The sequence below is a fragment of the Gopherus evgoodei genome, chromosome 9, assembly GCF_007399415.2.
Source record: "Gopherus evgoodei ecotype Sinaloan lineage chromosome 9, rGopEvg1_v1.p, whole genome shotgun sequence".
NCBI lineage: Eukaryota > Metazoa > Chordata > Testudines > Testudinidae > Gopherus > Gopherus evgoodei.
The window spans coordinates 2,899,426-2,923,765 of NC_044330.1; the positions used below are offsets into that span (position 1 = coordinate 2,899,426).

Sequence of the window (24,340 nt, forward strand, 5' to 3'; positions counted from 1 at the left end):
CATATCTCTGACAAAAAGCACTCAATAGAATCACAGCAAAAGAGTTGGCATAAAGTTACGCATAATTGTGATTAGGTACAAATGTCACGGTGGATCCCACAGGACCAGGGGCTGATCCTGCAAGGAACTGAGCACCCATGATTCCCACCTGGCTTCAATGAGAGATGAGGTGCTCAGCACCTTGAAGGATATATCCAAAACTTTGCAGGACTGGGCCTTATGGTCAGATCCAACTCCATTAACAGTGAGGAACAGATTCCCATGGACTTAAATGGAGTTGGTTCAAGCCCTAAGTGACCACCTAAGGCACCTCCTCTTTCAGCCTAGCAAGCATTACAGCAGTGAGCAGAGGGATGGAGTTTCCAACTGTTCTGGGAAACCACTTGCTGAGGCCCCCTGGTTGCTGCTAGAGCCTCCAGCATCATGGAGTTGAGTTACATAGCCAGTTCCTGCTTCCACCGATGGTGAAAGCCAGAGCTGGATAAATCTGGTGAGCATTTTTTTTTTGTGATCCAGTCAGTGAATTAAATATCTACTGTCTTCATGAAGCCGTTAGTCATTTTATTCACAAAAACATTCATGCAAACAGATTTGTCTTCGTACAAATGTTCACAAATAAAATAAATAATAGAAATTGCCTGAAGTTTGCTTGAGTCCCAGTTCTGGCACGCTCGCTCGCTGAACAGCACCTTACTCTAGGAGTCAATCCGGTGATGGTTTCCTCCCTTCCCAGGTCTTCTCCTTCAATTTTTGTTGAATTATGTTCAACAAATATGTTTTTTCAGTGATGACTCCATAGTTAGTCTTTTTCCCCTTTAAGAATATTATTGGAATAACCTTGATGCTGTTTCATTGCGAACTGGTGCTTTCATGGAAATGATTATGCCCTTGGTTCAAAGGTTGTGGCTCTCTTTGGTCTTTGTAAAACACTCTTGCTCTGAATAGTGATTGCTTTGCTTCTAGACGGTATTCACATGAGGTAGGGCCTGGCATCGGCCGGTTGTGCGATTTCATATTTTGATTTTGCCATTTATTTCCTCTTCCAGATCTGAAGCTTCCGTGAAAGTGAGGTTTTCCCTCCTTAAGCTACTGAATATTGTTGGCTCTGACGAGCACGTTTAGTAACCACACCGTAGCCATACACCGTATATGTTAAGTATTCGTTCTGTTCTCTGTCCACTTACCACTTCCTAGTTGTTTAACCATGTTGAAGCTCTTCCCTTTCACTACTGGCCTGCCACAGCCTGTTCCCCGTAACGTGTTGCTCTGGCCACTGCTCATGCTTCATGCTGTTGGGTACCATCCACAAAGACCCGTGTGGTGCAGGACCCAGGCTTTGCTTTTTTCTGCCTCCGAGGAGTCTGTTGGGTTGGCTGCCACCACTAGGTTGCTCTTACTGTTAATTCCCAAAGAACAAACGCTCTGGAGCTGAGAGGTGAAATTCTCCAAAGCCCTTTGCGCTGGCCTACCTCTGCTCCCTGTCAGAGTTTCACCATTGGCTTTGGTGGGAGCTGAGTGAGCCCCGTGCTGAACAATCTTGAACCCCCCTCTGCAGAAGTCTATCATCTGCTCCACAGCAGTCAGACAGAGCCAAGCTTGCTGACCTACAGAGCACTTTGTACAAGGCAGCTCCGGTCAATCGAGCTGTCAGTTGACCTGGAGACCAGTTCAGGATTCTCCTGTATTTGTGACTAGCCAGTGGTTCCAGTCAGGAGCTGAACTTCCCCAAAGATTTGGATGCATTCAGGTCTGGGGGTTGGTTAGGCAATGTCTGTGTAGATGGGGGCCAGCTGAGATGTCAGAGCTGGGGTTACAGATATAAACGCCCATAAAATCTGAGGTGGGGGGGCAAAGGGGTTGGGTCTGGTTTGGGCTCATGTATGCTCTTGGCCTACAGTTATTTAATAATTTTAAAAAACAAACACGGGTACCCAGGTGCTGAGATGATGGACACCTGTTATACATTAGTAAATAAATGTCACGTTTCGAGCTCATCTGCCCATTCAAACACAGGCCCATGTGGGAGCAGCGAATTGCAGATGCTCTGGCTGGTTCTTAAATATCTTTCCTACCACATGTGCAAGGAGACCAAGCCCTCTCCCCACCCCCCGACTCCAAGTTACAACTCTACGCAGGAAGCAGGTCAGCTGCAAGCTGTGGACTTCTCTAGAGGCTAAACATGATTCAGGGACCGAGGTTCCTCCTGTGCCTTGCCCACAAAGTTGAGTTCTGAGTGCTGGCTGCATCTCAGCCCTGCAGAAGGAACAATATCTCAGAGCAAGTTGAGAATTCTCGCTCCTCTCCTGCTTTCCCTCAGAATATGGCCAGGACTGATGGGTACTAATAGTTTCCTGGTGGAATGTAAGGTGATGTTTTCCATCTGTAGTACCATAAATGGCATAGGATCTAGCTGCCTGAGAGCTTGTGTGTGTGTCAGAGGCCCTGAAGCTAACAGCACCCTTGTTTGAAAGGGAGGGCAGGGCATATTGTGCCCAGGTGCCCTCTCTGCACCTTTTTGCCTGCCGTGTAGGACTGTGCCTGGCCTGACTTGTGCAGTCTCTCCTCACACTCAGGCTTGAACATAAATGCCTTGTGCTCCTGCTGTGTCCTGCCTGAGGACTTGCAAGGACAAGGCCTCGCTGTGTTGGTTTAGCTGTGATTTGACTGTCACTAAAAACAGAGGATGTCCCTTCTGCACTCTGGTTTTGCTTGTTTCTCATGCAGACCGATATAATTACCACTGCCTAGATGCACGAATCCTGCCATTGAGCAGTGGCTCCAGCGTCTGCACCAAGGACTCTTGTTCTTTTTGCAGATACAGTCTAACATGGCTGCTGCTCTGAAAGCTGCTCAGTGGAGCTCTCTTCTGTCATTTGAACGTGTCCCTCCAACAGTGGAGTTGACCATGGGTGTGGCTTTACAGACAGCACCTGGCAGCTGCACCGTTAGAGCCCGACAAGCACCGTAGCCTTGCCAGAGCTGGGTAGCTCTGCAACCTGTTTCTCTGGCTGGGCCAGGCCCTGGCAAACCTAGCACCTTCCTTTTCAGCAGTGTCAAGGGACTAAGTGTCAAATGGTGAGGTCAGCAGGCACTGGGTTTTGCTGCGGCCACAGAGGAACGGGCATCCTGCAGAAGAACTAGCACTTGTATTGTTATGGAGACTACCTCTCTGAGCTTGGCTGGCACCTATGCCCCAGGGAAACTAAGCAGGTGCAGGGCCACTTTAACAGAAGGGCAGGCATTCGGCAGCTAAGAGACCACGGACGAGCATCAGATCAGCTTTTTGTGGCCAGCAGTCTCCACCTGCCATGTCCAAATGGCTGCCTGGCTATGGCACACCCACCACAGCTGGGAGAGCTGTGCCATCAACACCACCTTCGCCCTGCATTCCAAACATTGGTGTTGCATGGGACTAGAGGGGCAGGGGGCCTTGATCTAACAGCCCCTGGCCATAGCACCCAGCATTGGCTACCCGCAGCATGGTCTAGTGGATAGAGCACTAGCCAGGGAATCAAGAGACCTGGGCTGTATTCCCAGTTCTGCTGCTGGGTCACCCTGGGCAGGTCACTTCCCCTCTCTGTGTCTGTTTCCCATCCTTGTCCTGTCTTGTTTGCTGAGGCTGCCAGCTCTCCAGGGCAGGGACTGTCTCCCCCTGTCTCTGCACATCACCTAGCACAGGAAGGTGCTGCTCTTGGCTGGGGACCTCTGGATAGGACTGTAATCCAAACCCTAAAGACGAATCTTCTTATGGCCGATCTATGAAATGAGCTTAGTGGGGCTCAGGCAAGGTCCTGTTGGACAAGTGCATGCCTTGCAAAGCCGACACAACTGGCCCCTCATAGGCAATCTGGACAGAGAGGCTCAGGACTGAACTATCCTGTCTCTGCGAGTCTGGAGGTGAGGGCACATTAGTGAGGGACTAGAGCTGATTTTGAACTACTGCTGAGCATATGACACCATTTCCCTGATCCTCTTCTCCTGCACTGGCAATCCAGCACCTTCCACAAGAACTGAATTTATCCCCATCCAGCAAAGTATGGAACCTTCCTCAGCAATCCCCAGCCAGCAGGATTCATCTAGCACGGGGCTGGGGAAAGGGTTTCCCTTTTGGGAATGCAGTGTATCATAGAATATCAAGGTTGAGAGGGACCTCAGGAGGTCATCTAGTCCCACCCTCTGCTCAAAGCAGGACCAATCCCCAGACAGATTTTTGCCCCAGATCCCTAGGTGTCCCCCTCAAGGATTGAGCTCACAACCCTGGGTTTAGCAGGCCAATGCTCAAACCACGGAGCTCTCCCTCCCCCTACAACAGGGGTTGTAGCTGTGTCTGGTCTCAGGATTTTACAGACCAGCATATTAGTCAGCACTGAAGAAGATCTCTGTGAGGCTCAGAAGCTTCTCTTTCCCACCAACAGAACTTGGTCCAATAAAACAGTCCCTCCCCCTCCTGTCTCCCTTTTGGGAATTGGCTGAGAAGTAGTCCGATGGGACAGCAATTCTGCTGAATCTCTGGGAATACTGCAGCATTCTGTCCTTGGCTGGCTTGAACAGCTTTGTGCTGTAAAGATACATACAAACATTTGTATCTTTTTATTTAGATTCTTGCTGACTCGGGAAGCTGCATGAGATACACATCTGACCGTCACGAGGGGCTGGAGATGCAAGGCACCATAATATTTTAATGCAGGCTGCTGATCTAAAATCAGGCAGTAACAGTTGAAGATTATTTTATGCTGATAATGACTTTGAAAGGTGACCTGCAAATGAAAAACAAAACAAAAAACAATGGATCTGTTCCCTTGTATTTGCCTCTTTATATAGATGAAGAAGGTGGGTGCGTTTTGCAGGAGGAGGAGTTTTTTGTTTTGTTTTCTTAGTTTACAAATGTAGGTCTTGTCTATACTGGTTGCGGGAAATTATTGTGGTTGACTGAAGAATTAAGAGTGGGAATGTGGCATCAGAGATGCCAAGCAAGAGAAACATGGTGTTAGAGACTGAAAAATGAGTGGTTTTTTAATTGACTTTTTAGAACTCATAATTCTTGTAAACAGCAATTTAACCCAGATGAAAGAAATACTCAGTCGTTAAAGATTCAGGTGTCTCTTCCCTTCAGATAAGGGCTAAGAGAACTCCCAATCCACATCTCTAGGTCCTCCAAGGAAATCTCCAGCAAAACTGAAGACCGAGCTTGATATTCTAGGTATTTGTAAGGTAAAAAACAAGCAGGAAAAATCCTTGAGGCCTTCCTTATGCTTCATCAAGAAGCCAGGTAAGAGACAATCCCACTTTATACTTTTCAGGTCACCTGAAAATAAGAGATTCAAAACTTCTTATAAAACCAAGCAACGCAGATGCCTATTGCAATGGAAGAGACAAGGGTGAGAGGTCATATCTTTTATTGGTGAAAGGGACAAGCTTTCAACACACCTGATTTCAGCAGCTTTGGGCTATATCCACCAAATGCTCCCATTATGTTTAATTATCCGTGATAGTTTGCTTTTCAGTGAGCATATGAGTGCAGTGATTGTAACTGTCTATTAGAAATGTGGCTGAGTGCTGGAGAGAGGTGATCTTTCCTAAATGTACCTAGAAATCAAACTAAATAAATAACCATAGAATAAAATATTGTAAGAAAATACCATATTTGTCTTTACATGCTTTGTTTGCACCAACTTTAACTTTATTTTTTGGTTCTGGACTTTTGTGAATAATTAGGAGTTTTCCTTCTCCTTTCTGGAGTTCTCATGCTTCTGGTTCTGTACAGACCTGTGTGTCTGCTTAGCTTTATGCACTGTGGGTCCTCCCATTGATATTGACTGAACGGGACTATTTACAGTGCTTACATTGTCTTTGCAGGACTGGGGCCTAAATTGTGCAATAGAATGATGGAGTGGGAAATGATTGATGTTTGCCATTTAAAAATAAATCCGAGTGCCTATAGACACAAATTAAAAATATTTGGAAACACATAAGAAAGCCAACAGCTAGGAATGCCTGAAGTTTCCCCCTTTAAACTATACTGGAAAGACAGCGAGAAGAAGAATAAATATGAAATATAAGTAAGACAAAACATGGAACCTTAAAATGTTACTGCAAAAGAAAGCAGCTGACTCCTATTGTGAATGACTGACAGAATTTTGCAAATGAGAAAGAACATGAAAAAAGATAATAACAATAAAAAGATCGTTAATAGAGCGTGATAGGCAGGGGCCAGATTCTCAGATGGTGTCAATGGTCCTAGCTCCAGGACAATGTATGTCAGCTGAGAATCTGTGCCCCAGCTGTTTACTCCCTTGCACAGAGTTCTGTTATAGTCATTTGGCTCCAGAGGGGCCCTTTCCACATGAATCACATTTCAGGACAAAATCTGTATTTAGTTCATTTAAGCCCAGTTCAGGAAAATACTTAAGCAGATGCTTAAATTTAAGTCAATGAGACTTAAGCATGTGCTCAAATGCTTTACTGAACTGAGCCTTTATTTTTCAAGTGTGGGTTAATATTCACTTATTATCACTATGTATTATTATGACCATGTAACATACCCGTTTATCTATTTGCCTTGGTACATATATGATCATTACCATGGCATCAGGGTGCTAAGCATTATTGCTAAAGGCATGCAAGTAAAGGTAACTAGGGAAAGTGATAAACAGCTACTCCTACAATTAAACATTTTTAAATCTGCAAGACTGAATAACTTGAGCCCGAGTTTTAAAAGAATTGACTGAAGTGCAGAACTGGTCAGGAATTTTTTGACCTGAAAATAAGGGATTAAAAAATGAGGGGGCTTGGGGTTATTTATTTATTTATTTATTCATTCATTTTTGTTGATTTTTTTTTTTTTTGCTCCCAAATACTGATTTGTTGAAGCTGAATTTGTTCATGAAACAGGTTCAGTTTCAACAAATCTCATGACTCAAAAAATTATTGGGAAAACAAATACAGGAATTATGAAAAACATCCCATTTCAACATTTTCAAAATAGAAAGTTTTGGGGTTTTGAGTCGAAACAACTTTTTCTTCAAAGGTTTTTGTACATGTAGACTCAAAATAAGGCTAATAAAAAGAAAAAAGATCAAAATGAAAACACTGTTTTGGAAATACTGAAATGAAACATTTTGATTGAATTGAAGTAGAACAGAAAATGTTTTGGATTTTCAGTTAATGAAAAGCTTTGAGATTTTAACAGTCGCTATTTGGGACAGGAAAATTTTTCAATAGCTGTTTGTACTGAGGAGCTCTCAGAGCCTTTGATGGTGTTTGTTTAAAAAAAACCCAAATCTTAGAACCATAGGAAAGATCCAGAGAGGACTGGAAAAAGAAGCTAATGTTGTGTCAACATTTCAAAGGTGAACAGGATGACCCAGGAAACTATAGGCCAGTTAGCCTGACGTTGATCCTGGGCAAACTCATGGAAAAGGTGATATGGGCTCAGTGAGTAAACAATTAAAGGAAACCAAATTGCTCTCACTTTTTGGTGAAATCACAAGTTTGGCTGATAAAAGGAGCATGTTGACTTAGTATACTTAAGACTCCTGTAAAGTATTTGGCTAGTACCACATCACAATCTAATTACAAAATTAGCACTATACAAAATCAAGGTAGAACATATTAAATGGATTAAAAACTAATTGGTAGATCTGAAAAAGTAATTTTACATGGGTCAGCCTCATCCATTGTAATCTGTCCTTGGTCCAATATAATATAGTTGCTGGTAAAGTTTGCACAAAAATTGGTGGAGTGGTTAACATTGGTAAGGACGGGTCCATTCTAAAGAGTGATCTGGATCACATGGCAAGCTGGGTTCACTTGAACACCATCCATTTTAATAGCCAAATATAAGGTTATATAGCTAGGAAAAAATGAATGTAGGTCCCACTTCTAGGATGGGGGACTGTTTCCTGGAAAGTGGTGACTCTGTAAAGGACTTAGGGGTCATGACAGATAACCAGCTGAACGTGTGCCACCAGTGCAATGCCATACTAAAATGGCAAACATGGTCCTTGGATGAAAGTCCAGGATAGGTGTAAGGAGGTGGCATTGCTTCTGTATACAGCATGACTGAGATCATTACTAGACTATTCTGTCCAGTTCCAAGGGCCACGCTCCAAAAAGAAAATGTTTAAAAACTGGAAAGTGTACAGCAAAAAGTTACAAGAATGAGTCAAGGCCTGGAAAACCATTCTGCTAGAGAAATGTCTGGATCGTAATCTATTCAGTTTATCCAAGAGAAGGCTTGTGTGATATGATACAGCCTACAAGGATTTCCACTGAGAAAACGCTTCTGCCCTTAGTAGAGGGCTTTTTAATTTAGCAGACAAACGTGGAGCAAGATCCAATGGTTGGATGTTGAAGTTGGATACATTCAGAGTAGAAGTAAGGTATCGATTTTTAACAATGATGGTAATTAACCATCTGAAGAGCTTGTCTACAGCTGTGGTGGGTTCTCCACCACTTGGAGTTTTCAAATGCAGACTGGATGGCTTTCTGCAAGATCTGCTCCAGCTCAACCAGGAGCCATAGGCTAGATCCAGAAATTACTTGGTGAAATACTCTGGTCTGTGCCACGCAGGAGGCCAGATTAGATGATCATAATGGTCCCTTCTGAGTTTAACATCAATGAATGTTCTGGGCTACGTATACAAATTATATGTTGAAAACAGATGATGCATAAGCCAGGGGTTTGCATATACATACATTTACATACACAAAGGCCTATTTTGCACATGTACATCAGATTTTTTTTTGCATGCAACTCTTCAACTTTCTTGTACATGGACGCGTTAAGGTCCTTTAAAATACTGCTAATGAAGCGGCTGTCTCTGTTGCATGAAGGTGAGTTGGTTTCCACAGTCTAATAATACAAGCCCACTCTGGCATCTGCTCTGCTTGCTGAGCAGTGGGGAGAGGCTGCTATGCGGTGGTACGTGCTGGTTATGGGGCTCCATAGGTGAACGGACAAGGGAGCAGCCAGAGGACTCTCTGAACCCCAGGGAATGCAAATACCGAGTAGCCACAGGCTGACTCGTCCTCCAGCAGCCTGGAACGCCCAGGGCAGCTCCCAGCTGAGAGGAACGCACGATCCACTCCACTTTCTTCGGCTTGCAGGGACCATCCAGTCCGGTGTTTATTTTTAGCAGAGGAGCTGGGCTGTGGGCTGAGCTGGGGATGCACTGGGGGGGCGGGGGGAGCCGTGGGCATGCGCGCCGGCTCCATGCAAATCCGCCGGCGAGTGGGCAGCCGTGCCACTTGCACCTGCAGCACCGCACTGGCGGACAGCTCCGGGGTGCGGCTCCAGGTGACCCCCCTCCGCCGCCCGCCTCGCCTGGCGCTGCAGCGCTGCGCCCCTCGGCTGCTCCTCTCCGCTGCTGGCGGCGGCCCGCGGGGTGGGGGATCCCGGCCGAGCAGCACCCGCAGCCCGGGCTGGAGAGGGCGCATCTGCTGCGGCCACTTCCCGCCGCTCGCCCGGCTCCGCAATGGAAGGCAAAGGTAGGCGGCCGGGGCCGCCGAGCCCAGAAAGCCCGCAGTGCCCGGGGGCGGGGGGCGGCTCTGGCCCTGCAGCGCCGGCGGGGACGGGGGACGGGGGACGGGGGGACGGGGGGAGGCGATCGATTCCCTTGCAGCTCCCGCAGCTCAGCACACGCGCTCCGGGCAATCGGCTGCGCAGGGAGCTGCGAGGCGGGGCAGAGGTTGGCGGCTGGTTTGTTTTCTCAGTGCTAACGATTGACGTGATACTACGGGGGGGATTGTCAGACAGCAGCGGGGGGGGGGGTCTGATAATGAGAACGATCCCCCCCGACCCCTCCGTCTTCCTCCACGAAAACAGCAGAGCCCCGACCTCCTCCTGCAAACAGCACAGCACACCGGGCCGATAGATCTGGGGGGATGCAGTGAAGATTGTGCTAGCGAGACGGGCTGGCATGGGATAGTGCTTCGCTGGCTAACCTGCAGATACATTCACCCTTCTATATAACCCACCCACATTCATTCACCCCAGGCCTGGGTCTCTCCATGTGTACACCCCCCCCCCCATCTGATTGCCCAGAGAGCATCCACACACATTCAACTGGTACATGAACTCTCAGTCGCGGAATATTTGTTACTAATGAACTAGTGATGGCATGTCCCTCTATCTAAGGAGAAGGCTGGAGGCCATTCCAGCTCCCCTCTCCAGCCCAGACCTGGGAACTGCTCTGATCGATATACCTACAACAGGAACAAGAATATGGAGTGTATTATTAATTCAAGGGAAATGATGTAGACTGGTATAATACAATACTCCCTGCTACCAGACCTGAACTAGCTATATTTAAACCCCGGTTTTATTTTTATAACTATCTTGTCAATCAGGGCTGTAGCTCTCCTGAGTGGAACTATTTGATCATATGCTGATTAAGGCAGGCAGTTATTTCAGTCATGTAGAGGCAGCATGTCCTATGAATGCCACTACCTGTGAGCAGTAGAATTAGCAGGGTTTGAGCACAGGTAAGTGTGGGGTATTTTTTGTTTTTAAATCTGCCAAGATCTGATTAGATTGGAAACTCAAACAGTGAAGGAACCTCAATTATTGAAGTGCCACATTTTTGTTGTGATTGACTGATGTGTGGCACCTGTATCTCATGTGTATGTGCTATTTGTATACTTGTTTGATAGACAAATAAAAAGCCCGTGTCTTAAAAACAGTACATGCTCTGCATTGTCATGCAGTACAACAACAGACTGGTGGCTCTCTGTAGGATTTCTGTTGGACCTAACATAACTGAAGGTGGAATGGTAATAACTGCAAACCAGGGTGCATCTTCCTTGTGCTGATAACCCCACCTGATGCAGGATTCCTGAACTCCATTCTAGTGCAAACACATCCACTGTAACGAAGTCACCCCTTGGCTTTGGAGAAAAGAGCCACCGGAGCAGGAGCCATCTGGCCACTGTTTCTTGTGCTTGTAAATTTGCAAGACATGGTTTATTGCAATCAGAGTTCCAGGGGCTGTTGGTGTCAGTGAAGGGGCCACAGGGGGTGGCAAGTCAGGGCAGCCTTGTGTTTTTGCAGAAAACTGGCGTCCGTTCCTCTTCCTAGAATCTTCAATGCTGAGGAAAATGAGGCTCTCTGGGTTTATTTTTCCCTGTAAAAGGAAGCCCAGCCAGAGCCAACCCACCAGAAACCAAACCTGTGGAAGTGGACGAGTCCAAAGCAGAGAGAAGTTTAAGGAAAAGTGGAACCTTGATGTCTCAATGGAGATATTCCAAAGAAGCTGGATGTCTGGTCAGTGTAGGGGCCTGATCCTGCTCTCACAGAAGTCATTGGCCAAACTTCACTTGATATCCATGGAAGCAGGAGAGCCCTAATGATTACAGATCCAACACGGGAAAGAGCCTTTTGTGGATCTGTATGTGGCAAGGCAAGGCCCATGATCACTACCCAGAGAGAATATACACACGGTCCAGAACTCCTCTGTGGCCATAGTCTTTTTGTCTGATCCTAAATACCCTTTCAGCTGAGTTGCTCTGAGTCAGTGACTCATTTACATTTTTTTCCATTGGCACGTAGAGCTCCACATGTAATGTCCTGTGTGTTGTGATCATGATATCTCTGTTCACGTTCTCCTGGTGGTGATGCCTTGCCGATATCATCTTCTGTCTTAAACTGTTCCGTTTCCCCTTCCCCTACTAGTGGTGGTTGTAGGGAGCATGCATTCAAATTCAGTGCTCTACAGACCTGAGAGAGAGCACGCGCTGAACTGATTAAAGTAATCAAACTGATTAAAGTCACCATTCATAAGAATCCTACATGAGAACAGGGAGTGCAGAAAACCACCTGCCCAGTCCCTGACCTCAGCTGCCCCTAGCAATCGGACCGAAATCTCCTGACCCGAAGTCTAGGATCTGTGACATCAGACCAGCAGTAGCATCAGTGCAGCCTGTCTCAGGATGTGGCCTGTACCTGGTGCTTCGCTGATGGCCCTCCACCTGTTGGGATCTGGAAGTGCTCAGACCAGCCATGCTCTTCAGTCAGACTCTTCCTGCAGTGACTGGAGACCGACATTCAGTCCCCTGCCCAAATGTGCCTGCAGAGGGGAGTAGTAAGTGGAAGTGAGGGCTCCTCCCCTCCTAATACGCTGGATGTGGACTGCTCAGATGGCAATTCTGGGCATGGGGGCCCTGCACACCTGTGGGACCCGTCCTCGTAAGTGAGCAGGGTGGGGCAGGGTATGGGTAGAGCCATGACTCTGCCCCTAAATGCACCAGCCAGCTGAGCTGTCCTGGCACCAGGTGGGGAAACAAGTTGCACTCCCCAAAAAGGTGACAAATTTCTCATGCACGACAAGGCAGGAGGAAGTGCGCCTCCTGGACTGGTGCAGCCACATACGGACCCTGTCTCAGGCCTGAGTCCAAAGGCTCCACCTAGCCTTAAATGTAGACTTTGACTCCTTTGTCTTATTCTGTTTTTGCCTGGCTGCTTTTCTAGCACATTCTAGTGGGGGGAAACGGGAGAGTGTTTTGTGTCACATCAAGTTAATTAGACAAAGGGGAGGGGAGATTGTGATTCTCAGCAAAGTGGGCGAGAATTTTGTTTTTTTCTTTGCTACCTGATCCTCCTCCTGCTGTCAATCCCTTCACGGCAGCAGATCCTCTCAGACACAGGAGAAAGTGCTGTCATTCCAGGCATCCCTCCCAATAGCAGAGCTTTGCCGGAGTTAACGTGGAGGTGAAAGGATACTGGCGGCTTGCCAGATTCTTTAGTCGCAGTCCAAAAAGATGCCAAGCACAGCGCGTGGGACTGTGAGACTTCACGGTTTGGAAAGGAAACAGCCAGACAAGAGACAAGCTCCCTGGCATTCTAAGCCCCCGGTGTGGACTCAGTTAGCCCTGCAGGATTAGATCCTGGGTGGTGGGGTCTCTCTTGGCCATTATCCCAAGGGGCAATGGTTTGGTCTTTCTGTGCTCTTAGGGATGGTAGGACCAGTGCCCGTGGTGAGGGGAGGACGGCAGGGCAGCCTCCTCGTGGCAGGTCTTTCCAGAGCCTGAGGCACAACGTAGGGGGAAATTCAGGTTTGGATCCTGTCCACTGGCCAGTGCTTTAGGGCAACCAGGTCCCCAAGAAGGCACTCTGGTGCCTGGGGAGCACTTCAACATGGGGCTCCCTGTTGCTCTGCCATGGTCCTGCTGGCAGTGCTGGTGGCTGGGGGGTCCCTTCCCTCCCCAAGGTGCAGGGACAGTGGCACAGCCCCCATACCTTTCCACCAGGAACAGCAGCAAGACTCCCCTTTGCACAGGAGGAGTAGCACCATACCCAGCGGGGCAGCAGGGAGGCCCCTGGATTCCCCCCAGCTTGTGCGGGGACCTGCAGTGCTCTTCTCCACCTGCCCCTCACAGAGTTCCCTACTGAGGTGGGGCTGATGGGGCCCCCAGAGCAATACCCACCCAGTGAGATGTGTGGGACAAGTCACCCCCTCAGCGGGATCGTCTGGGGCTGCCTGCAGAGTCAGGCAGATGGAGCTGCATCGGTGACACCTGAGTCGCACTTTCAAGCTTTTCTTTGCAACCGTAGAGACTAGAAACTGGCTTTTCTTTTTTACATGGCGGCTGTGATTCTGCTGTGCTGATGTGACTCCAGGATAGTACTCAGGCCTGGCCCAGTGCTGCTCTGCTGGTAGAAAGCCGCCGGACCTGCCCACGGGAGGATCTTCGGCGCTGCTGTAGTGGAATGCAGTACCCTCCCATAGTCAGCACAAAGGGCATGGCCATGAAATGGGGGGACACATCCTGACCTTCCCTGCACCCTGCTGGCCTCCGGCTGCCATCATGGGGACCAAGCCCAGGGCTGGGGAATGGTGAGGTGCTATCAAGCCATCTTCGTCCTGTCTGTCCCTTTGAATTGTTCTGAGCTCTCCTTGGCCAGACCTGATGTTTTTCTTTATACCGCTGCCCTCGGATATTAAGTGCTTTGTACGTACATAAAGGGTGTGTGTGTTGCTTCCCCTGAACAGCTTACAGTCAAACGCTGGACAAACAGCCACAAAGCGAACAGCATCTACCCAGCGATGCAGAGAGAGACGTGTGTGGGGCGAGCGCTACACAATGAAAACATGGGGTTCTTTGCATTGCTGTGCATCCTTCTTAATTGCATTGCTTTATACACTAATAGCAAAAGGCATTAGGGATCCTAACTGTTCTTCTGGGCTAATCCAGGGCCTGCAGCTCTGGTGAAAGTGTATGAGCAAAGGCCATTAGGCGCTGTGTTATCCTAAAGTACGTTGGTTTTATGGCTATAGAAACAGTTATGCTTAAAGAAATAGTGTAAATGATCATGGAAATTCATAAAAGATTCAGTCACTCTAAAAGATTTCTGGTTTCTCCCCTGTTGTGGAGGTGGGGTGGTGGTGGAACCTGTTTTTGGGCAGGGTGATGTGTAAAACTGCACAGCAAGTACCGGAGTGCTTTCTTGAGGGGAGAGGTTCTCTGGTAGTGGAGAGAACTGGATTCTCTCCCCTTCGTTGCTACAAATCTGCCATGTGATTTGGGACACATTACTCAGGGCAACAGTATTAAACTTGTTTGTCTGGAGTTTGGCACTTAACGCCCTGTTTTGGCATCATCATCAGTGGGCTGATTTTCCAACGTGCTGAGCACTTCTTGGTGAGGTCCCAGCGCCAATGAAAAGCAGCCTGTTTGCTTAGACCTTCAAGCCTGAAAAGGGGATACTAACTTTTCTGACCCTCCGTTTCCCTAGCTGGGTGAAATGGGATGATGTTCCCGACCTCAGTGGGGCACTGCAAAGTTAAACTCAGTAGCATGTGTAAAGATGCTGAGATTTTCAGGTGGGAGTCGCTAAACAAGTACAAAGGACTCTCGTACTATTTAGAGCTGAGTGAATCATTGACTTTTCTGTTTAGTGGCCTCACTGTAAAATCTCCGCCTCCCTTCTCGCCCCCCCAACCCCAACACCTCCCAAAAGAATCACTTCAGGCTGACCCAAAATGGAAATTTTTCAAGTTTTTTTCTGCTGAAATGAAAACCCAAAATAATTCTGGTTTAGATAAAAAAAAAGTCTTTTCTTTTAAAATGATAAATCTAGCTAATTTTCAAAATGAAATATGTCAAAATGAAAAGTTGAAATGTTTCATTTTGACATTTTCAAAATGAAACTGACTTTTATTAAAAACAAAATAAAAAAATTTTTTTTTTCAGTCCAAGCTGCTTGCGGAATCAGCCCGAATTCACAAATCGTTTTGATTGATTTGAAAGTGCATTTTTTGGCAAATAAGTGACCCAGTGCCCCGCTCTGCCTCTGCCTTTGTCACACGCATTCTTTGGCTTGCACTCTTCTAGCTGACCTGTAAGAGAGCAGGGCAATGTCTGAGTGTTGGTGTGTGGAAGGGACGAGTGCGACGGGGCAGGGCTCAGCCGGTTGTGTTGGTTTGTGTCTCTAAAAGCTCATGCCTCAGCATTTCAGGGGTCAGAAGGGATTCCTCTCCCTCACCCCAGTGTGTTCTGTTTGGGTTTTTTTAAATCAACTTCCTCTGAAGCGTCAGGGCCGGCTGGGGCTGGAGATGGGACATTGAGTGGGGAGGGGGAGGGCTCGGAGGGGGCACCGCACATTCTCTCTCAGGTGCTTGGCTGGCTGGTTGGCGCTCACATGCTCAGGGTCCAGTTCATCGCTATAAGTGAGGTTGGGTAGGAATTGTCCCCCAGCCCAGACTGGCCGGGACCTTGGGAGTTTCTCTCCTTCCTCTGCAGCGTGTGGGTGCGGGTCACTTGCCAGGACCATTTGGGTGCATCTCACATCATCCTTTCCCTGCCATTGCGGGGGCTTGGGCACTGGTGAAGCTTGGTCCCTCCCGTTCGCTGGCTGTGGCAGATAATAAGACTGGACTATTATGGGCTGCGATACTCCTGTGGGACACTCATTTTGGGTGTTGGGTTTAGCATGCGGGTGGCAGTGGCCTGGGCTATCGAGAAGGCCAGACTGGATGATCTGGACTTACACCCTGTGACTTTAGATTTGAAAGACGAGCAGAGCTAACTGCAATACTGTGATGGTGATGATAATGCTAAAGGCAATCAACACAAAACATCTGAGCAGGCTGAGAAATGATGCCAAGGGACAGGGTTGTGAGACTGGTCAGCGTTCTAGCCGGCAAGCCACCGATACGCAGAGCTGTGGTGTAGGGAGTGAGGTGCTAGTTCTGAGTCTCTAATGCCTTTGTCCCAAGGTGACTCCACTAGTCTTTTTCTAACCATCCGTTTGAAGCTATTAAAATCCTGTGAGTGAGCATCTACCACTGAAGGGCCAGAGAGAGAACAGGGGATGTCATGATGCCGGCTCTCAGCTAGTAACTGGAAGACGGTCAGTGTTGCATTCTAGAAGGCAGTTAACCAAAGGAGCTGGTTCCGTCTGGAGGAGGCAGAGATGGCCACAGGCATGGATTTTACCCCTCCAGACCCTAAAATCCCCACAGCCGTAAAATTAGAGGGGAGGAGGGAATGCTCATTATAATGACACTTTCTCCTTTGTGTTCAGAGATTCAGCCCCATGGCTGCCATCAATGTAAGTGGGAAAGAGATAAATTCCACCCCCTGCTTTGGCAACAGACGGTTACACTCAGACTTTATGAAATGTTGGGGTCCTTTCAGATGGTTCCTCAAATATTAAATTGTCTAGCCATTTAAGTAACATGCAATTTTATTCCATAATTGATTCACTTACAGAGCTAGAAATTTTAAAATTAGATTTTCTAAGCAATTATCTGTAAAATGACTGATTAAAGCAAGAGCCGCTTCTATCTATCTATCTATCTATCTATCTATCTATCTATCTATCTATCTATCTATCTATCTATCTATCTATCTATCCTCCAGACACCCCCTCTATCTATCTATCTATCTATCTATCTATCTATCTATCTATCTATCTATCTATCTATCTATCTATCCCCATCCACCCCCTCTATCTATCTATCTATCTATCTATCTATCTATCTATCTATCTATCTATCTATCTATCTATCCTCCAGACACCCCCTCTATCTATCTATCTATCTATCTATCTATCTATCTATCTATCTATCTATCTATCTATCTATCCCCATCCACCCCCTCTATCTATCTATCTATCTATCTATCTATCTATCTATCTATCTATCTATCTATCTATCTATCTATCTATTCCCATACACCCCCTCTATCTATCTATCTATCTATCTATCTATCTATCTATCTATCTATCTATCTATCCCCATACACCCCCTCTATCTATCTATCTATCTATCTATCTATCTATCTATCTATCTATCTATCTATCCCCATACACCCCCTCTATCTATCTATCTATCTATCTATCTATCTATCTATCTATCTATCTATCTATCTATCTATCTATCTATCTATCTATCCCCATACACCCCCTCTATCTATCTATCTATCTATCTATCTATCTATCTATCTATCTATCTATCTATCTATCTATCTATCTATCTATCTATCTATCTATCTATCTATCTATCTATCCCCATACACCCCCTCTATCTATCTATCTATCTATCTATCTATCTATCTATCTATCTATCCCCATACACCCCCTCTATCTATCTATCTATCTATCTATCTATCTATCTATCTATCTATCTATCTATCTATCCTCCAGACACCCCCTCTATCTATCTATCTATCTATCTATCTATCTATCTATCTATCTATCTATCTATCTATCTATCTATCTATCTATCTATCTATCAAAAAGTGAATATTCATTAGCATGGTAAAAGGCAGTTTGACGATGATATTCCTGATGGACATGATAATTAATGCTTTCAGTGATCAAAGTGTAGAGATTTTAATGCCTGACGTTACTGTAAGATGACGGAAACAGGCGTTTACTCTGTTCCTGTCAGTGATCAATGTATTCATCTTATGGTTTTTTTCCTATAGTTCCTGTGTACCAGTTTTTCTAAATACTTTCTTTGTGTGGCCAGCACTAGAGTAGCCTTGACACTAATTCACCGAGTTTCCCCTCCCTGGCTTTGGGTTTAGGTAAATCTGCTGATATGATCTATATGTGGGGTACTTACTGAATACTACAGCTTTTTCTTCGGGTTGAATTAAACTGTATATTTACTGTGTCATGATGTTACAGTTGGTGGCTGGGGTGAGGGCTGTTCGCTCAGCAGAGTTGGGAGACCAGCATGTCTGGTTGGGGTGTGCGTGGAAGAGGCTAAGCTTTTATGCCTTGTATTTAATATCTTGTAATTGGGTTTCTTCTTGACTGCTGACTTTGTGTGTTTGTGTCTAACGTGGGAATTGTGATTCTTCATATTAAAAATTGCATTTCTCTGCTTTTCATTCCAATTTTGCACCCCATCCCAGCTCAAGCCCTTGGTTTAGATTAGTTTTATTGTCCATCAGTCTTTGATAGATGAAGTTAATTGGCTGGATGATACTACCCAAAAACTTCCAGAAGAACACTCAAAAGTACTGGATGTTTTATTGACGTAATAGGAATAAGGGGAAGGTTTTTTTGCTTCTCAGTCATTGGTAATGTATTTATTATTAATGCGAAAACACTTTACTTGAATGTAATGTGATCTCCAAAAGCAGTTGGCAAGAGTGAAGACCCTAAGGCAGTGGTTTTCAAACTTTTTTTTTTCTGGCCATCTAGTTGAAGAAAATTGTTGATGCCTGTGACCCAACAGAGCTGGGGATGAGAGGTTTGGGGTGTGGGAGGGGCTCAGGGCTGGGGTGGAGGGTTGGGTGTGGGGGTGAGGGCTGTGGGGTGGGGCCGGGAATGAGGGGTTCAGGGTGTGGGCAGGGGGAGAGGGTCAGGGCTCTGGGCTGGGGGTGCAGGCTCTGGAGTGGGGCCAGGGATGAGGAGTTTGATGAGGGCAGGAAGGGGCTCTGGGTTTGGGAGGTGCTCAAGGCTGGGGCAGGGGGTTGGGGTGCAGGAAGGTGTCAGGGCTCTGGGCTGGGGGTGCAGGCTCTGGAGTGGGGCCAGGGATGAGGGGTTTGATGAGGGCAGGAAGGGGCTCTGGGTTTGGGAGGTGCTCAAGGCTGGGGCAGGGGGTTGGGGTGCAGGCTTACCTCAGGCGGCTCCCAATCCGCGGCACAGCGGGGGTGCTAAGGCAGGCTTTCTGCCTGTCCTGGCACCATGGATCGTGCTGTGCCCCGGAAGCAGCCAGCTGCAGGTCTGGCTCCTAGTCAGAGGTATGCAAGCGGCTCTGTGTGGCTCTCACCCGCAGGCACTGTCCCCTCCAAGTTCCCATTGGCCAGGAACCAGTGTTGAGCTGGGGGGGGGCAGCGCACAGAGCCTCATCATCTCACCCCCCCGCCTAGGAGCTGGATGTGCTGCTGGCTGCTTCCGGGGCGCAGCGCCGTGTCAGAACAGGTAGGCACTAGCCTGCCTTAGCTGGGCAGCACTGCTGACGGCGCTTTTAACAGCCCAGGTGGTGGTGCTGACCAGAGCCGCTGCGACCCAGTGCCTGACATTCCGCGACCCAATACAGGGTGGGGACCCGCAGTTTGCAGACCACTGCACGAGGGAACAAATGGACCAGTGTTGACCATTGGTATGGGCTGCTCCATACTCAGGCCAATGCAGAATTTTGTTCCTGAATTTCAGACTTCCTGTTGATGAGAGCCCTTGGTTTGTTCTGGAGGATGGACCCCCAGCGCTTGGATGGGTTTGCAGCCTGAACTCTGGTGTGAATTTTGCTCTTTACTTATGTACCTTTCTCAGATATGAACCTCCACCAGACTTTGGGGCATTCAAAATGTGGATCTGGATTCTGTAGCACTGAAAATAAAGAATGGAGATGGTAGGGCAGTTTCAGGTATCAATCATTTATTAGATTCAGCACTTGGCTAAAATACTGCCAGCCAAACATCTTCAAGGACAGGCCTTTGAGTGCTTCATTGTTTATTCATGTGGGATCCTGAAAGTGTGTGTTTGGAGACAGCTGTCTGTCTTGAGGGGACGGAAGCTGCTTCATTGACTATAAAACTTAACTAACTTACAATTAAGGGTTTCTTTCAGTAATGGCTTTTTAAAAAATTACATAAAATGTGAGTCCCAAGCCAGAGATCTTCTGTGCAAACATGTTACTCCATTTCATTAAAAGAGAGATCTCCTTTTAGAGAGAGTGCTGAATATATCCTACTGTTCTGAAATCTTATGTATAGAAGAGTGACTAATATAAAATCCATCCTTGTACACTGCTCCCTGGGTACTTACTGGGTTGGAAAATGCCAAATCACCATTGGTTTAAAAAAACAACCACTACCCAAAATGCAGAAACTCAGCCTTACAAATTCATGGCTCCAAGCTGCTACAGGCCAGAAGAAAACAGCAATGAGTGCAACAAGCCAGGTGAAAATAAAGCAAAATCCAGCAAGTTTCAGTCTGCTGTAAAGAAAAATGCTTATGCCTATAAAAGGGAGATTTGGATTTCTTTAATTTGATATTAATGAACCGTTGCTGCAAACTGGGTTGTGAGAAGAACAGGATAAGCTTCCCTAGCAAGACCTGCTTTGTATAACGCTCTTGACACATTTGATCTCTTCATTTGAAGGAGGAAGCCAAGGTTTTCAGACATTTTCCAGCTATTGAAATTCATATTTTTCTTATTACTGCTCAACAGTGCTGTTGAAATTTTAGAAGGACACATTAGCTAATACACATTCCCTTCCAGATAATTAGCTTGGTGCGTTTGACCCACTGGCAAAGTCTGTTTTCATTCATTTTTAAACTTTTTGATTTTTTTAAATATTTGTGGTCGCATCCGTGCTAAGCAGTGTAGAAGTTCCAGGCTGTACCTTGTAGCCGTTTTGTTCCCATATGGAAAGCAAGTGAGAGAAAACTGCACAGCCTGACTTAGACTTTAGATGTTCACCAATATCAAGGGTGAATCTTGAGAAACTCCCTTAAAGCCAGTGAAGTTACATCTGGGTAACTGACAGTGTAATTTGGCTACATATTATCTTAGCTGTCCTAAGTTTTTCTGTTGCATCCATAAATGTAGTAGCTAGGTGCTCACCAGGGCCGGCTCTAGCCATTTCGCTGCCCCAAGCATGGCGGCATGCCGCGGGGGGCACTCTGCCGCTCGCTGGTCCCGCGGCTCTGGTGGACCTCCCACAGGCGTCCCTGCGGATGCTCCACCAGAGCCGCGGGACCAGCAGACCCTCCGCAGGGACGCCTGCGGGAGGTCCACCAAAGCTGCGGGACCAGCGGACCCTCTGCAGGGATGCCTGCGGGAGGTCCACCGGAGCTGCCTGCCGCCCTCCCAGCAACTGGCAGAGCGCCCCCCGTGGCATGCCGCCCCAAGCACACGCTTGGCGCGCTGAGGCCTGGAGCTGGCCCTGGTGCTCACAGTTTCCAAGATGACAGCTGTATTAAAATGCCTCTGTAGCTTAGATTAAGAAGTAGAGATTTAAAAAAGATCATGCCCGAAAAAGAAGAAACGTGCATTGCTTCAAGGTGACAGGGAGGAAAATTGAGAACAAGCCTGTTTAAGTCTTGCCCTGTTTGTGAGACTCATTGTTGTCCTGCCTGGCCATCCTTTGGAAGGTGGAATGAGGAATGTGTTGGTGACATAATCTGTGATGTGTCGAAGTCTTTGTGATAGCAAATGGAGCTAAAATCGCCGTGCGGCACCTCCAAATTATAAAACTGTTCCCTGGCCTCGATTTCTACAATAAGCTGGTTCTACCCACCGTATAGATCAAGTAGTTGCATTATTAACATGACAATCTGTCCCATTATGATTTTGTTTGGTTAACGTTGCGCCAGTCTTTTGGAATTGCCTGCTGGTTTTATTCCATGCAACCCCTTCTTCTCCACAACATAAGTTACAGGCATTTCCTTTCCTAACTCTAGTTTTAGCCCATTTTTAAAAAAAATGTGCAACATCCAATTCTAGCAGGATTTATGCCAGCAGTGGTGTTGAATGTGACACTGCCTTTGAATAAATGGGTTTTAGGAAATGTGTAAGAACTAAGCCAGACACGTTGGAGAGGCGTTCGTATACTATTGTCTTGGGGACCATATAAATACTGAGAAAGAGAGGGAGAATGTTAAAATTTTAGTAATAGGTTTGTAGTGAGGAAGTATTGGTCCTGATGGATCGTGTAGAGCCAAATTCTGTTGGTGGTTAACATTGGTGCAACCCGACTGACATCCATAGGCAGCAGTAGTGCAAGTGAGAGCAGAATTTGGCCCATGCTGCTCTGTAGGGCCCCACATTTCTGAAGAGATTTGGGGACCAGGCTATTAAGGTGAATCAGTGGAGCTGTGGCTAAATAAGGGACTGTCCAATGCAGATGTTGGCTCTCTGAGACTGTAATTCGGAGTTATTGGTGCGGGGCTCAGACAGACAGAGTTCCTCTTTTTAATTGTTTTTATCTTTGTTTGTGAAGAACAGTGGGTGACACTCTGATCTCACACTGCCATAACTTGGGAATAACCCCACTGAAATAACTCAAACTCGTCCAGCTGCTGTAAGTGAGTTCAGAGGCAGGACGAGAAAATTCAGCTATATATAGTCAGTGCTTCTCTGCCGACATCTTCACTGCCAATCATTCAATCACCCCCTGACCCATACAAACAACCAGACTCTCCTACCAGCTGCTTCAGAGTATGGTGGAAAGGACCTTACAGAAGAACTGGCATGGCTGGCTGCACACATCCACTGCGGGTGTGTTTCCAGTTCTGTTTATTGGATTTTTCTATGGCACCTATAACAGTGGTAGCAAAGTGTTGGGAACAATATCTTACCCTTCCCCCACCCCCTCCATGATGACTTTGCAAACTCTGATCAGACCAGTCCATCATGAGTTCCGCTGACGATTACAAAGCTACTCCCAATCTAATGGCCCTGCTTTAGTTTAAGACTATTTGTTCAAAGGGAAAGAAGCAGAGAGTGTTTTGTTTAATGATAGTAACAGCGAGGACTCCTGGGTTCTGTCCAGAGCTCTGTCAGGATCCTTGGGCAAGCACCTGTATTTCATTTCCCCATCTGTGAAGCAATTATCATAACACCTACCCACTAGAGGTGGGAGAAACTTTTGTACACAATCTTTTTTTGTGTGAAAAGTGCAGATTTGGGGACACAAACATTTTACAAATGTGCATTGATTTCAGTGAATTGTTTTGGTAGGAAAAAAACCCCACCTTCCCCTCCCCCCCCCAAAATATTTAGTTTACATTTTTTGGTTTGAAATGACTTTTTGTTTCAAAGTTTCCTTTAATTTTATCTAAAAAAAAAATCAAAACATTTAAAACACTCAAAATGGAACCAAAATGTGTAATTTTGGTTCGAACAAAACATTTAATTTTAATCCCAAGTGATTTTTTAAATGTTTTTCTTCGGAATTACCAGCAAATTGAAAGATCTGTTGTAGCTCTCCAGCCTACTTCACAGAGATGTTCTGAGGTTTAACTCATGCTCTTAAATCTCCTTCAGATGACACATTATATATATATATATATATATATATATATATATATATATATATATATATAAAATCACAAAGCTTTATTACTGTCCATTAGCCCTTGCAATACAGTCCCATTCAGACACACTTCTGCCTTCCCCTTTGTAATGCTGCACAGTTCTGTCAATCTGTTCCGCCCCCAGCTCATTTTCTTATAAACTAAGTCCCATTAATCTTCCCTTTTCCAGTTCCTCATTCCTGATCTTTGTAGCCTTTCTAACATATTACTGACCAGTTTGCAGTGAAAGGGGCTCTGAACTATACAAGTTATTCTGTGCACTGAAGAATATGACTAAGGTTGCAAAAGGAGCCCCGCATTAACAGGAGAGCTTGATGGGGAATTTTGAACAGGCTGTGACCAGTTCTGACATGGGGCTTGTTCCGTGCCGGGGAGTTCCATGGGGTTTGGGCTGTGAGCACAGAGGAATTCTCCTTCCACGGCTGCAGGGTGGCTTTGTGGGTGCAAACAATTTACCCTTCAATTGCTATGCCCTCCCACTACTAAGGGGTGTGCGTGTAGAGATTTGACTGGCTCCAGATAGTCCTGAATGCGCCAGCCCTATCCCCCCCCAGGCCTGTCTGCCAAAACTCTGGCACATTCCTGTTCACTAGTGGGACCATGTGATTTGGCCTACAGGATCTTGAGATTAGGGTGTCCTGCTTCATGTCCCACAGAGCACGTATGTTGCCCTGAGTTCCAGTCTTTCTGTGCCCATGCAGGGCCTTTATGGTGTTTCATCAGCAGTGGGTGGCTCTGGGGACCTTATTAAACCCCAGACAGACAGACTCTAATGTGGGTGAGGTGGACAGTGTTTTGCATGGAGGTGGAGATGCACCAAAGAAGCCTTTTGCAGAGGGC

General features: G+C 46.5%; 1 protein-coding gene across 1 annotated transcript in view; it reads left to right on the plus strand.

Moving 5' to 3' along the window:
- Positions 1 to 9,384: 9,384 nt before the first annotated feature.
- FGF12 (fibroblast growth factor 12) overlaps positions 9,385 to 24,340 on the plus strand; it is a 306,312-nt gene continuing 291,356 nt past the window's right edge. Inside the window, exon 1 of the mRNA XM_030576185.1 lies at positions 9,385 to 9,489. Coding sequence (XP_030432045.1) covers positions 9,477 to 9,489 — 13 coding nt within the window. The 5' untranslated portion in view covers positions 9,385 to 9,476. The remainder of the gene's footprint in view (positions 9,490 to 24,340) is intronic.